Genomic DNA, 14,778 nt, shown 5'->3' with positions numbered 1-14,778 from the left:
TAAGATGGATAATTTTCAACCAAATAAGCTGAGTCAACGTTCAGTCAAAATCCTGTACGGTATTAAACCATACCATGCTTAATGTTACAGACCATTGAGTTTTATTTAATTTATTAAATATCATAAGGCCTAAGCCCATAATATATCCAACAGGACGGACCCCATGATTTGGTCCTGATAAGAACATCACGGGTGGCAGTTCCACGGAGAGGACGTTTATTCCACTACGTTTACGTAGGCGTCCAACAAGCTCCCAGTATCTCAGATCGGATGACGATCGTAGACTCCTTTGGACGCCGGTGATAATCAGCGCTGCCCGCGCCCACAATCAATGTAAGTGCAATGCCATAACGTGAACTGAGAAAAACCTAGGACCTGCTGACAACAATAGATAGCAAGGGAGGGTTCCAGTTGAAAAAAATTCTAGAGAGAAAGAAAAATAGAAAAGGACTGGATTGATTCAGAAATAGTTTAGGGTTCCTAATGCAAAATTCCTATTAGCTTTTCTTGTTTTCGTTAAAATGGATCTATTGTAGTGCTGAATTAACTAATGCATTTAGCAAAACCATAGTCTATTTGTCCACGATAAATCCCAAGTTAGATCACGTTAATTAATTATGTCAGCTCGACACTATAGAAAATGACTGGATTTATTAGCTTTTTTTGTTAATTTATTTAGCAAAATCATTTGGCATATTGACGGATGTGGTTCCTGTACCTTTTGTTTCACGGTTACTTGCTAAAGAGTGCAACAGGACCATTATCGCTTCTATATGTATCAAAGTTGCTACGTACTTCACTAGCAGATGATCATGCTAGAGTTTTAATATTCATTCTAACATATACTAGCTGAAGCTTCTCTGTTAGAGCTTTAAAAAATGATCTGTATTTTTCTTCCATACATTTGCATTGTCATTGCTGGGTTCAGTGTTTTGTTTTTTATAGGGACATTCTAATAAACATCGTGTAAATTGTTGCCAATTTTCTGAGGATGTTTATGAAACTAGAATAGTATCCCTTTGCATGATCGGTTATCGAGACCATAATGTTCATAATTACATTTTTTTGAGTTAAATACACTAGCGGCCCTTAAACTTGTAGCTCTGTGCCACTTAGGTTACGAACTTGCAAAACTGAAATCTAGCTCTCTGAACTTGTTAAGTCGTGCACCGCAGGTCCATACCTCTCTATGTAGCCGCTGACTTGGATAAAATTTTATAAAAAGTTACCCTAAAGTCATCTCCTACCTTCAGCAGGTGCAGCACGGCCACACCGTGCACCACCGCGGCCATCTCGACCGCTCGAAGCTGCCTATCGCAGCAATCTCAGCCGGACTCGAAGCTGCCGTCACTGTCCGACCCGCTCATGAACGGTATCAGTAGCAGTAGCAACTAGCCGAGTGCAGGGACAAGCCTCTGTCCTGTCGTGGCCGTGCTGCAGGGCGGTGCCCTCTCCGAGATGGATACGCAGTGGCGCCGTACACCACGAGCTCATGGCCAAGGACTATCCAACTTCACATGTGAATTCACCCTCTCCATCCACGACCCGCACAACCAGTCCACCCCACCACCACCGGACTATAGCCGACAAGCAGCTCGCCTTCCGCACCATCGTCAGCTCCTTCCTGGGCCTCGCCAGGATGAACTCGCCCGAGTGGGCCTACGCGCTCGTCGGCTCCCTCGGCTCCATGATCTGCGGCTCCTTCAGCGCCATCTTCTCCTACATCCTCAGCGTCGTGCTCAGCGTCTACTATGTGTTGGACCCGCGCTACAGCGCCGCCGAGACACTGACGCTGGTGCCGGACTTCATCTAGGGCGGGCCGCACGACGCGACGCCGTCCATGAAGCTCACCATGCACCCTAGCCAGGCGCGCGCCTCCGCGTCCCGTGGAGGAGATAGTAGGCGGCTAGGCGTGGCCCTTGAGGAAGCTTGCGGCAGCGCTGCTCCATCTTGTCGGCCGCAGACTCCACTTGCTGTAGGTAAGGCCGTGGCGGCGCACGTGCAGCACCAGGTGCTCGTGGCGCCCTTCGTCGCCGCCGCCGCCGTCCGCGCTGGTCCCTTGGTCGCACGCACTCGCGACCTCACTCGTGGAGCACCTCGCCCGAGCGGCTCCGGCGCTTCTCTGGTGGCCTGAGCACCTCGCGCGAGTTGAGCTGCTAGTGCTTCGCTTGCGCGTGGAGGCGGGGAGCCAACCACCGGAGCAGCTGCTGCTTTTCCTCCAGTGGCGACGACGACGTGGACTGGTGGACACGGTGCCGGAGCGTCCCGGGGGCGAGGTGGAGCTGAAGCACGTGGACCTCTCGTACCCGTCGCGGCCAGACATCCAGGTGTTCCACGACCTGAGCCTCCGAGCGCGTGCCGGGAAGAAGCTAGCGCTAGTGGGCGAGCACGAGTTGCAGCTGAAGGTAGATGACATTAGGGTGTTTTTTTTATAAAATTTTATCATAGTCAGCAGCTACACGAAGGGGTATAGACCTGTGGTGCATGACGTAACAAGTTCAGAGACCTAGATTTCACTTTTGTGAGTTCGTGGACCTAAGTGGCACAGAGCCACAAGTTTAAGGGCCGCCTGTGTATTTAACTCTACATTTTTCATTACAGCATGGTCAACTACTCAACAGGAAGCTAAATGTGCTCCTTTTTCTTTTTTCTATCTCTGCAATATGGCAGTGCTTTAGATTTAGTGCATTTTTGGATAGTTCAGAGTAAGTTCATCTGTTTGAACAAGAACATATGTTGTGTTGTTTGGGTAACTTGCTAGCATGAAATAATTTATAGCTGCTTTGGTTTCTCGGTCTATCATTTACAACTTATAGAACGATCACATTTTTAGAAGATCGTTATTTCTATAACTAAAAGGCTATTTTCTTTTTTTTTAAACTATCTTCATGTATTTTTAGACCTCTTTCCTACATGGAACCTAATGAAAATCATAGTTGTCGTATGCCATTGAGAGACTTATCAAACCAGATAAATGAAGGTAAATACTGATGCCGATGTGTATATGTATATGCAAATTTTAACATCCGATAATTAATGGTGTTAAGTCTGTCTTCTAAAAAAAGCAAGCGGTGAAAGTGGATCTAATCCACTTATACACATCTCCGATCCTCGGGAACTTAAAAGGCAAAGGGACAGAGTAAGGCTTGCGGAGCGTCGTGCGGCGATGACTGAAGAACAACGGAGCGAAATTAATAAAAAGCGACGTGAAGCATATCACAAGAAAAAAACAATTCTAAAAATGATAAACTATCTATAGGTGACATTCTTAGCTTTATTATGTCGCACTACCTGTAATGCCCATGTGTTTAATATTAATAATCTAAAATAGCATGCAACTTGTTTGTAGATGGTGACGTTGTAACCGACATTGAAAACACAGTTCACACCGAGAATAATGATTGGCTCCATAGTAACCACTCATACCAAGCTGTGCGAATTGGTAAGGAGAACACAATATTGCAATATATATATTATGTGTGTGTGTGGTGTTGTCTAGGATAATGGTGGCACCTCATAATAATGATCAAAATTGCTTATGTAGGTGAATGCTCGGTGATGAGTGTAGATAACATTAGCATCATTGACTTGAATAAAACACCATGTACAAAAGACTATGTGGACACGAATCTGAGTCATGATTGTGGTACCCTTGCTACTTTTGATAAACCATGTCAACAGTACTTTAGGGAACACTATGTAAATATGACACCAAAAGAGAGGGAGGCTAGACGCGAACAACAACAAAAAAGTTATAGGGCGCCTAGGCGAAAGGAGGTCAAAGTAGCAGGTAATAAAAGACAAAGGGAGGTGCAAAAGGACACCATACACTAGGATCTATCACCATGGAGAACCCGTTATTTGTTCCTGAGCTTTTGTGGCCCACTGTAGGCGCATCTAGAGCTCATGGATCCATGGTGAAATCTAGTGATGGGGTTGTCCTAGAGTCCAGTGCAACACCTCTTTATATTCCTCCACCTCATGAGGAGGCCGATGATGAAGGATGCGATGAGTTGCTGTCTGGCCATATGACACAAAGATCACATGTTCCATCTAGACAAAGATATGCGTTGTTAACACGTCGTAACACGATGTTTGAGGGTCGCATTGGTTCGAACACAAGGGCATCTAATAAAGATGGTGACTGCATGGCTGAAGACTGAGTGGGTGCTAACACACCCTTGCCTCAATCAGCCGTGACCAACAACGGTATATATTGATGCCTCGTTATCCCATTTAGGGGACCTATATTATACCTAACCGATCCATGGTAATTCTGTGATTAACAGAAAAGGCAGGACCCAACATTCAGGCTACATCATCCACACCGATAGCACCACTGTTTGATGATTGTGAATGCATGGCTAAAGAATACCCAAATGATAACACATCCTTGCCTCAATCAGTCCTGACCAATAATGGTAAATACTAATGCCTCATGACCTCATTTAGGTGACCTATATTGTATACCATATTATACCTAACTCAACCATGGTCATTACATGATTATCAGAAAGGACAGGACCTAGCCCTTAGCCCGCATCAGATGCACCGATGACACCACTATTTGATGACAGTGGTAATTTACACTATTTTGTAACATTCTATAGACTATTTGAACACCTTTGTTTATTTTTACCCGTAGTTCTACTAACTCACGTATCTTTGATGGCCATAGATGATGGTGAGGGAGATATATTTGAAGAGGATGAGGGATACCTATTTGCTGGACAAGGTATTTGTACGAAAGACTGAATATAAATCAAATCTTCCACTACTTTATCTAAACTATTATGGCTTAAATGTTATTTTAGAAGAGGAAGATGATGATGGCGTCCAAGGCAATGACCTTGAGAAAGACACGACTTCTGTCCCTGAAGTACCTGACCGATACGATGAGGTGTATAGTAACATGTCTACAGACACCCATATGTTAAAACCTATTGCAAATTGCGAGCACTGCGATGCGATAAAGGATTGAGCATGAACCATGTGGGTTCTATTGTAGCGATAGAAAGGTCGAGCTCAATGAACTGAATGTACCTAATGAGGTTATAAGGCTTTGGTCAAGTAATGACGCAGATGCTATGCACTTTCATAACAACATTAGGTTTTTCAATGGTCATTTCTCTTTTACTATATATTCTCGTCTCGATAGCTCTACTGCAAGCTGGAAGAATAGTGGCATATACACCTTTTGTGCACATGGCCAGATCTATCACAACATAAGGTCATTTGGTATAGAAGAGGGTAAGGAGCCAACACATCTTGAGCTTTACTTCTATGGCAATGATCCAAGCCTTGAGCATCGCTATCGACGATGTCATGAAGAGAAGTGCTAAAAAGACAAAGAAGTCATTGAGAGGCTTGTGGCCATCCTTTGTGACAACCCATACTCACAACATCTTAGGAGTGTGGGCCAGGCTGACCACCTCGAGGACTATCATATCACACTAAACCTTAACCAGAGGCTAGACCAGAGAACATACAATGTACCATCAACTTCAGAGGTGGCTGCTGTTTGGATCAAGGGAAGCGAACTCCTTGGTCAGTTCTAGAATAGTGTTGCCTTGCTTTGGAAAGATAGAAGCAGACATGGCATCCGCTCATATCATGGATGTTACGATGCTCTTTCATACCTTCTATTCTTCCTTAAGGGTGAGCTTGGGTGGCACATGGATATTCTGAAGAAAGGAGTTAGTATGGAAGAAGTCATCGAGTATCGTGCCCTACAGAAGGCTCGTAGTGGGTCAGAAGAAATATGTTTGTTATTCTTCTTATTTAAATACTTCGCATACATGTACCTCAGTGGTTATTCTACAAACAACTCTAATGCATGGCTATTTTTTGTAGACTCCCCAAGTAGACTATGCGTGACTACTACTGCTACAAGTTTCAGATGCATCTAGGAATATTTAACCCCATACTATACGACAAGCGTCTATTCCAATAGTTTGCAGTCAACACATACATCAAGATCGAGAGTTGTCAATTAGATTATATACACAACCATCAAGATGATATTAGGGCCGACCTCTACCAAGGATTGGTTGATAGCCTACATGCCAGTGAAGGTAGAGCAGAAGCTGTTGGAAAAGCGGACAGTGATGCCTTCATCATTTATTGGAGGCCCACATGACATGATGCGTCGGTACATGGATGCCATGGCTCTAGTACGGAGGTTTGGTAAACTAGACATCTTTCTGACTATGACATGTAATCCAAACTGGGATGAGATCAAGCGTGAACTCTACTCTGGCCAGACACCACAGAATCATCCAGATCTCATTGTTTGGGTCTTTAGAGCAAAACTACAAGAGATTAAGGATAGACTACTACAAAAGGATATCCTTGGAAAGGTGCGGGCACATGTTTATGTTGTGGAGTTCTAGAAGAGGGGTCTGCCGCATGCACATTTTTTGCTAATCATTGATAGGAAGTACAAGATCACATGCCCAGAGCAGTATGATCGCCTCATCTTAGCTGAGCTCCCGAACAAGAAGAAGTACCCAGTCTTGTACAAGATGGTTACTAAACATATGATGCATGGCCCTTGTGGAGTGCTTAATCACAATTGTCCATGCACAAAGGGTCGTGATTCTTGCAAGAACCATTACCCTAGACCTTTCTGCGATGTCACAATACAAGGCAAGGATTCATATCCAATTTACAGACGGCGTGAAGATGGCCAAAAAGAAAAAGTTCATGGGCATGAGCTTGACAACAGATGGGTCATGCCTTACAACCCGTATCTCCTCCGTCTATTCTACTGCCACATCAATGTTGAGGCATGTGGGAGCATCAAGGCAATCAAGTGTATGTTTAAGTACATTTACAAGGGTCATGACCAGGCGTCTATGGCTGTGAGAGAGGCTGACAAGGAGGGTAGTGAAGGGAATGTTGATGAGATCAAGCAGTATAGAGATGCTAGATGGGTAACCCCCCAGAAGCCTTGTGGAGGATATACAGGTTTGATTTGAGTGATAGGTACCCTTCTGTTTTGTCCTTACAGCTACAACTTCCAGACATGCACATGGTGTCATTTCACTGGCGCTAGGGGATTCGACGAGTGTTTGATCATCTAGGTGCTGATGAGTCAATGCTTACAGCATACTTCAAGAAGAATAGGATAGATGAAATAGCTCGAGGTATATTGTACTGGGACTTTCTTGAGTTCTATAAGTGGCAAGCACAGGGCAAAGTTTGGCAAGATAGGGTACATCATGATACATTACGATAGATTGGAAGAATCGTGTCTGCCAATCTAGCCGAGGGGGAGCGTTACTATCTTAGGGTTCTCCTAAACCACGTGGCAGGTGCAACCTCTTTTGAGAGTCTAAGGACCATCGATGGCAAAATCCTACTGACCTTCCGTGAAGCTATAGAAAGAAGGGGCTTAATCGAAGAGGACAACACGCTGAACGAGAGTCTTGCTGAGGCAACCAGGTGGATGATGCCATATGCGCTATGAAGGCTCTTTACAACAATATTGGTATTTTGTGAGCCTAGTGATGTGTTTGGACTATGGGAGAAACACAAGGAGGCAATGTCGGAGGACTACAAGAGCAATAATCAATCCACCTTCATGGTGGAGTAGATGGTCCTCATGGATATTCAAAAATTGCTACAATCAATGCAGAAGGATATAAAGATGTACCCACTTCCTGATATCGATGACACATATGACGCCTCTCATGATATTCCTTGAGAGATTTTTGAGGAGGCTAGCATTGAGGCTAACGAGGATGATGTGACTCTATCAGACACCCTTAACGAGGAGCAGTGGGCTGCATATGATGAGATCATTTCCTCGGTTGATACCGAGGACGGGGGTGTAACAATCTCAGTGTTACACCCTAAATCATCTACTAAAACATGTCATGAGCATCATACTTGTGTGTTAATGCATGTGGTAAAGTAAGTAGATAATGCATTGCAACTAAAACGATCAACAAAAATGTGAAACGAAAGTTGCTCCATGATTCGTACAGTTAACAAGTAGGGGTGTAAACTAATTTTTATTGAACAAAAATTACTATTTAACCTATATATGAGACTTAAATAAAGTTTAAAGTACATACTTTGTAGATAACAATGCAACTTTTGTTGTAGAAAAATAATGTTACTAGCCAGTATTTCTAATAGTCTTGAAACGGAACTTGAAAACAAATCTAGCTCAAGACTTAGAAAAATTCCTAGGGTGAGCAGCAGTGTGACAAAGCCATGTTTGGCAAATTATTATGTTAAATTGAGTTAAGAAAGGGTGTCATGTTGTATCTCTTATTGATAGCATAAGGTGCCCTCTTTAGAGTAGTGAAGATGGCTTGGTTCCAAATTGAATCATTTAGTTTTTACGGGCGCTTTAAAATTCATGCGCGTACTCAGTCTCGGGTTGCAGGGCTCAGGCGCATGGTCATCATGCGTGGCCATTCTACATCACTGTGTGGCTATGCCATGCACGTGCGTATGTGGCCACACACCGACCTCCCAAGGCTGCCCTTGGTCTGGTTGTGGCCTGGCCGTGGCTTGGCCGCTCTAGCCGCACCGCTTGCAGCCAACCGTAGGCCACCGTGCCCGGCCGTCCCTCTCTGCGCCCGACCGCCATTACCACCACGGCTACCGCCGCCGCTGTTCCTGCCCTCCATGTCATGCATCGTGATGCAATCATGGTCACAGTTGCTGCCGCTGTTGTCATGTCACTCCCACACTCACGTCTGCTCGCTGCATCGCACTACCCCCTCCCTGGCCCAGTTGGGTGCCATCCGCACGTGGTCATACACACTGTCATCACACCATTAATGGCGCTGCGGCACGCGGACCATGGCCGATCGCGGACACTCGCGCTCGTCCCCTCATGCTTGGACATAGGTCCCTCGGCCACGACAACCATGCCCCGCCAAGGCATGCGCCAGCCGAACCACTGACCGCACCCGCCGCCCCGCTACGCCTCTGCTTTCCACCACCGTTGAGTCACGGTCATGGTGAGCCAGAGAGTGAGCACCTCTCATCAATTCCTTGTGCCTGCATCTCTGCCTTAACGTCCTCTTGCAACCGCCCCTCCCCGCCTTGATTGCTGCCTGGCCGAGCTCCAATTTTGGAGCTTTGCTTCTGCCACTGCGCCATTAAGGCCTAGCCCACCACATCATGGATAGCTTCCACCTCGCCATCTCAAGCCAGACTAACTACGTCACTAGCCCCATCTAGAACCCTTCATCGCCATGCACATCTAAGTCGCACTCCTACCACTGTCTCTATGCCGTTGAAGTGGCCGCCCCACCATGACCCATCATTGAACTTGCTGCGTGCACACGGCCAGTCTCGCTCAGGACATCTTCAGCCGAGCCATCGCCATGGGTAGGTTCGTGGTGAGTCACTGGTGCTCACCAGCTGTTTCTACAACTTCCAAAAGGTCGTGGCTCACTAAAACTTGGCTGTCGCTGCCACAGGGTGCTCGTCGTCGTGGAGAGGCCATTCTACTACGTCTCGGCTCGTCCAATCACTACCTGAAGTTGTGCATTTTCCTGTAGGTGAGGATCAACCTCCTAGGTGCGTTAGAGGGGCTCCCGGTTGGCCGGTGTAGTAGCCTCGTGCTAGCCGACGCCGCTCCGGCGAGCGCGGGGGCATTGGGGGACCGGCCCGATGTAAAGATGGGTTAGGGCGAGGGCCTATCGACATAAGGGCTGTCTGTAGGAGCAGGGCGCATAAGAGTTGCGTTAATACTAGAAAGAGCAATGATGTTTTTGCAAAAGCGCCAAAAATGCGGGCTCCCTCCCGCCACGGGCTGGCCTATGTGCGTGCACGGGTGCACCGCCCGTGAGTGGGCCACGTCCGCGTGGTTGTGGGCCACGCTGGTGAATTTGTTTTTCCTTTTATTAGAAAATAGAAATAGCCTTATATTTTAGTTTCTCTGCTAAACTTTGATAATTAACAACAATTCATATGGGCGTCCAAAAATCGTGAAACCAATTTTGTTAGGCTCTTAAATTCTTTATCTATCTGTTAGTATAATTATTTCATACATATCTATGATGAAACTAAGGTCTATTAAATCAATTGGAAATACTTAATATTATTAGGTTAATAATTGTAGGATTTTTTGTGGCAAAATGGTAATAGTTTTAGCTCTAAAAAGTTTATGGTAGTTTTCTAGTATTATTATGTGCTTGCTATAATTTTTGTAGCCTTAGAATAAGCTAAGCTTTAGGGTAGTTAGATACTCCTTGTTTTGATATATGTTAAATCGCTAGTAGAAGCAAGAAAATATTTTAGTTGTTAAGTTAATACGTGTTAGATGAATTTGTACCTTGTTTGATGAAAATACTAGTTAGCTTAGTATCCTACTAATTAGAGTTAGCTTAGTAGATTAGTAGGTGCATTCTTATTTTAAGAGTTGTTGTTGCTAAGATACTAAGTGTTGCATCATCGTTGCATGCACGTAGAGAACGAGTTGGTGGAGTTCGTGATCACCGGAGAGCAGGAGTACGAGGAGGTGATCGAGGAGTATGAGAAGGAGGTCCTCATATAGGAGAAAGCTTCGGAGCCACCGACGACTGACATAGCTGACAATCCACTTGCCCAAGGCAAGCCCCGGTGCATAACCCTTATTTTAAATAATCACTGAATATATATATGTGATGTGCATTTACGTTATAGGATTTATATTGAAACTACATGCATAGATAAACCTACTGTCGGGTATCATAAAAAGGGGTCCCCTAAGCAAGAACCTAAAAAATCACTTAGGCCTTGTAAAAATCGAAGCCAAGAGACAATCACTGTCAAACCCCCACCTTATCCGAGGCTCGGCTGGATCACCCGGCCCACCTCGGACAGTATCCCGCCTTGGCCGAGGCCCCGCACGTAAGGCCTCGGACGAGGTGCTGATTCTCTGCCTTGCTCAAGGCTCCAACCGTAAGGCCTCGGACGAGGTACCGATTCTCCGCCTCGCTCGAGGCCCCGCCCGTAAGGCCTCGGACGAGGTGCCGATTCTCCGCCTCGCTCGAGGCCGGCTCGGCAGCTACACTATCACCACCGCCTCGACCAGGATGTCATGTCCAACTAACACGACTAACCACTCCCACGACATCAGCCGAACGATGGCTCAACACAGTGGAGTGACCAACGAGATGGGAGTCGCATCAATGCCATGCCGCCCGAGATAGGACGGGGCAAGGGTTATCGGCCACTGTGCTCGGCACTATGCCCACGACTGACACCCATGTAGCACTGTGCTGCCTAACCCCGCCTACTCCGAGGACAGTGTGGCATGGAGAGTCATGTCCGGGTCCTTGTAGCCTCGGAATCAGCATAAAAGACCAACTGCTCCCTCCGAGCCTCAGCTACCTGCCTCCGCACCCCTATAGCCTCAGGACTCACGCCTGCCGGGCCCCCCCACAATGGTTCCACCTCTACATCAATGGGTCATGGCTCTCTACGCTGTCGACATACATCGACCGGCACATCATCCACAGTCTGCGCCATGCCCTGCGTCAAGCCATCACAAGAGCTCCCACATCGCACGAGATCAGGCGTGACCGGCGCATCGCTCTAGTGCATCGAGGACAAGACCGCTCCGTCGACCATGCCCCCATAGTGACGAGCTACAGGGCTCGGCATACCGCCTCCGCTCACAAAACGCCATGTAGCGAACACATGTATCGCCCCTGTCCCCCCCCCTTTAACTATAAAAGGGAGTGACCGGGGCCGTTTCTAGGTGGGCTGTGGCACGGACAGATGGGCGAACGCTCACGCACAGACAGACTCACATAGACTCAGACACACATGCTCCCCCACTACCTGAGACCAACGTCTCAAGCAACCCGCGTCATTCCACGCAAAGACTTGGGACAAGCTCCCTCTCTCGCCCAGCTTGTAAACCCCTACTACAAGCACCTCGGTGCAAGGAATACAAGATCGCTCTCTCAGACTGGATGTAGGGCACTTATTGCCCGAACCAGTATAAACCTTGTATCTCTTTGCATCACCATCCAGGATTAGGGGCACGCAGTACACTTTCACTAGTTGGTTGAGGATCCGCTGGTCCAAAACACTGACAGTTGGCGCGCCAGGTAGGGGAACTACTGCGTGTCAGCTTCATCATCCCAACAAGTTCCGGATGGCAGACCCCGTGCGACCACTGTGTCTCAGCACGGTGATCTAGTTTGGGAGCCTAGAGTTCATGTATCTAGGATGTGAGTACGATATGGTACTCCTCACACCTTGAGCCCCACCAACCGATGACGACATCACGCATCAGCAGCCCAGGCGCAGGCAGTGCCCGGGCCGCTGCTCACATCACGCTAGCCAGGCACGACGCGGGTGGGACCACCCCGACACCGCGCAAGCTTAGGGCGATGCACTGCACTCTGCCGGTACCCCATGCCCAGCTATGGGTACAGAGTCCCTGATTGGGGACCTGTCCAGCTTAAGCTTGGGCAAGGAAAAGACACCGGTGGCGTGCAGCGACGATGCCCCGTCATCAAGCTCTGCCCCACCACCTCCTGAGGAGTCGACTCCGGTGGAGCAGAGCCCAATGATGGCACCATCCCTGTACCCCTTCAGGTTGAGCAATGCTGCCGCCGCCTATGCTTCCGCTTATGCTTCCACTCACGCGGAGCCCTTAGGACACCACCAATGCTTCGCCCTCGACCTCAACGCCATAGCCTCGACCCACACCCACACTGACTCCTTAGAGGAGGACAAGGCGTGGGCCAGACCAGATTTCTCTAGGCTTCATGACCCTGAAGCCATGCGATGCTTCATGGCCGCGAGCGACTACTGCTTTGGCTACTCCGACTCTGATGACGAGGGCACTTACGATCCCACCCGTGAGTGCTGCTACATCGTGCTCGGGATGTCGAGAGCAGGCGATGAGGACGAAGGGGCAGGCAATCACTCCCCGCCCCATGAGGGGGCAGGCGACGCCACACCTCCATGCGTCGAGCCCCTGGCGGCGCAGAACGAGAACCCCGCCCACAAGGAACTTCGACGTCTTGACTTGGAGCACTCCGTGAGCTTTAGACCAAAGTTGAACAAGACTGACTCCTTCTATAGCAGCTCCAAGACACTCTCGAGCGAGAGCAGCGGGGTCACGGTGAAGGCGGAGCAGCCCGGTGGAGGGCTCGCGATGTCAACCACCGCATCAACAACGACGAAGGGGGCGAGCAACCCCTTATCTTCAATCGCGCTAGCTAGAACGTTGCGGTAGCGGCGATGCTACTCCAGACGATGCACGAGCCCTCTACCTTGGAGGGACGATGGGCCCATGGCGAGCTCCGAGACCTCCTTGAGACCGCAGTGGTACAGCAGGCCGAAAGCTCCGCCTCTCGACGGTGCGGGGGCGCCTCAGAATTGCCCACGGCATCACCTTGGCAAGATAGAGAGGCCTCGGTTCGTCCAGGGCCTGGTCAGGCACCCAAAGCCAACAAGGCCCCCTCGGTGCATGACCGCCTCAGCGATCAATGTGAGGCACCAGGCGACCATGATGTGGTCAGCAGGCGACGGCGCCACGACGATGAGGGGCCCGCCTGAGGCTACCACCTACACCAAGGTGGTCGCTACGATAGTGGGGAGGACCGCAGTTCTTCTCTTGGGCCACCTGGCCCTCAAGTCTTTAGCAAGGCCATCCGTGGTGCTCACTTCTCGGCCCGGTTTCGATAGCCGGCCAACCTCGCAAAGTACAGCGGTGAGACCAACCCTGATCTGTGGCTCTTCAATTACCACTTGGCTTGTTAGCTAGGCGGCGTGGACGATGACCTGCTCATCATCTGCAACCTCCCCTTGTTCCTATCAGACTCGACATGAGCCTGGCTCAAACATCTCCCTCCCTCGTAGATCCACGACTGGAGCAACTTGGTAAAGGTCTTCGCCAGGAATTTCTAGGGCACGTACATGCACCCCGAGAACTCCTAGGACCTCAAGAGTTGTCGCTAGATGTCGGATGAGTCTCTCCGAGACTTCATCCGATGCTTCTCCAAGCAATGCACCAAGTTGCCCCGCATTGGTGACTAAAAAATTATCCAGGCATTCCTCTCCGGCACCTCCTGCCGAGACCTGGTCTAGGAGTTAGGCCGGAATGGACCAACCACGGCGGCTGCACTCCTCGACATCACCACCAACTTCGCCTCGAGCGAAGAGGCTGTTGGGGCCATCTTCCCCAACAACAACATGAAGGGAAAGCGGAGGGACGAGGCCCCCAGGGCCTTGGCCCCCATCTCCCCAAGAAAAAGAAAAAGGGTCGCCAGGGGAAGCAGGAGGTCCTCGAGGCTAATCTAGTCATAGCCGCAGAATGCAAGAATCCCCAAGGCCTCGCTAGAGGCCCCAGGCTCTTCAACGACATGCTTAAGAAGCCCTACCCTTACCACCAGGGCTCGGTGAAGCACACCCTCGAAGAGTGCACCATGCTCTAGCCTGATTACCTTTGATCAGGATGACCACCCTGATTACGTCCCAAACTCCAGACAGTACCCACTCATTGTCGACCCAATCATCGGCAACACCCAGCTCTCCAAGGTGTTGATGGATGGAGGCAGTGGCCTCAACATCCTCTATGCCAACACCCTAGAACTCCTAGGGCTCGACCAGTCATAGCTCCGAGGCAATGCCACACCCTTCCACGGCATTGTGCCAGGGAAATGCATATGACCCCTCGGGCGCATCGACTTGCCCGTCTGCTTTGACACTCCCTCCAACTACCACAAGGAGGTCCTTAGCTTCGAGGTGGTTGGGTTCAAGGGGACCTATCATGCCATCTTGGGGCGCCTATGCTATGCCAAGTTC

General features: G+C 48.8%; 1 protein-coding gene and 1 pseudogene across 1 annotated transcript; both read left to right on the top strand.

The window, feature by feature from the left end:
- Positions 1 to 3,558: 3,558 nt before the first annotated feature.
- LOC136499712 (uncharacterized) lies at positions 3,559 to 5,558 on the top strand (annotated as a pseudogene).
- A 504-nt stretch (positions 5,559 to 6,062) lies between these two features.
- On the top strand, positions 6,063 to 6,980 carry LOC136499711 (uncharacterized). Its single transcript, XM_066495270.1, has 2 exons — positions 6,063 to 6,359; positions 6,591 to 6,980. The coding sequence occupies exons 1-2, from the start codon at positions 6,063 to 6,065 to the stop codon at positions 6,978 to 6,980; spliced, it is 687 nt and encodes a 228-aa protein (XP_066351367.1).
- The last annotated feature ends 7,798 nt before the right edge of the window (positions 6,981 to 14,778 follow it).

Source organism: Miscanthus floridulus, chromosome 13 (genome assembly GCF_019320115.1).
Source record: "Miscanthus floridulus cultivar M001 chromosome 13, ASM1932011v1, whole genome shotgun sequence".
Lineage (NCBI taxonomy): Eukaryota > Viridiplantae > Streptophyta > Magnoliopsida > Poales > Poaceae > Miscanthus > Miscanthus floridulus.
This window is presented reverse-complemented; position numbering and strand designations above follow the sequence as displayed.

What these genes read in the sequence shown, in the direction of transcription:
- LOC136499711 (XM_066495270.1), top strand. Translation starts at nt 6,063, where the DNA reads ATGCCAGTGAAGGTAGAGCAGAAGCTGTTGGAAAAGCGGACAGTGATG. An exon ending in AAAAGGATATCCTTGGAAAG is followed by an intron (nt 6,360 to 6,590) that starts GTGCGGGCACAT and finishes CCATGCACAAAG; the next exon opens with GGTCGTGATTCTTGCAAGAA.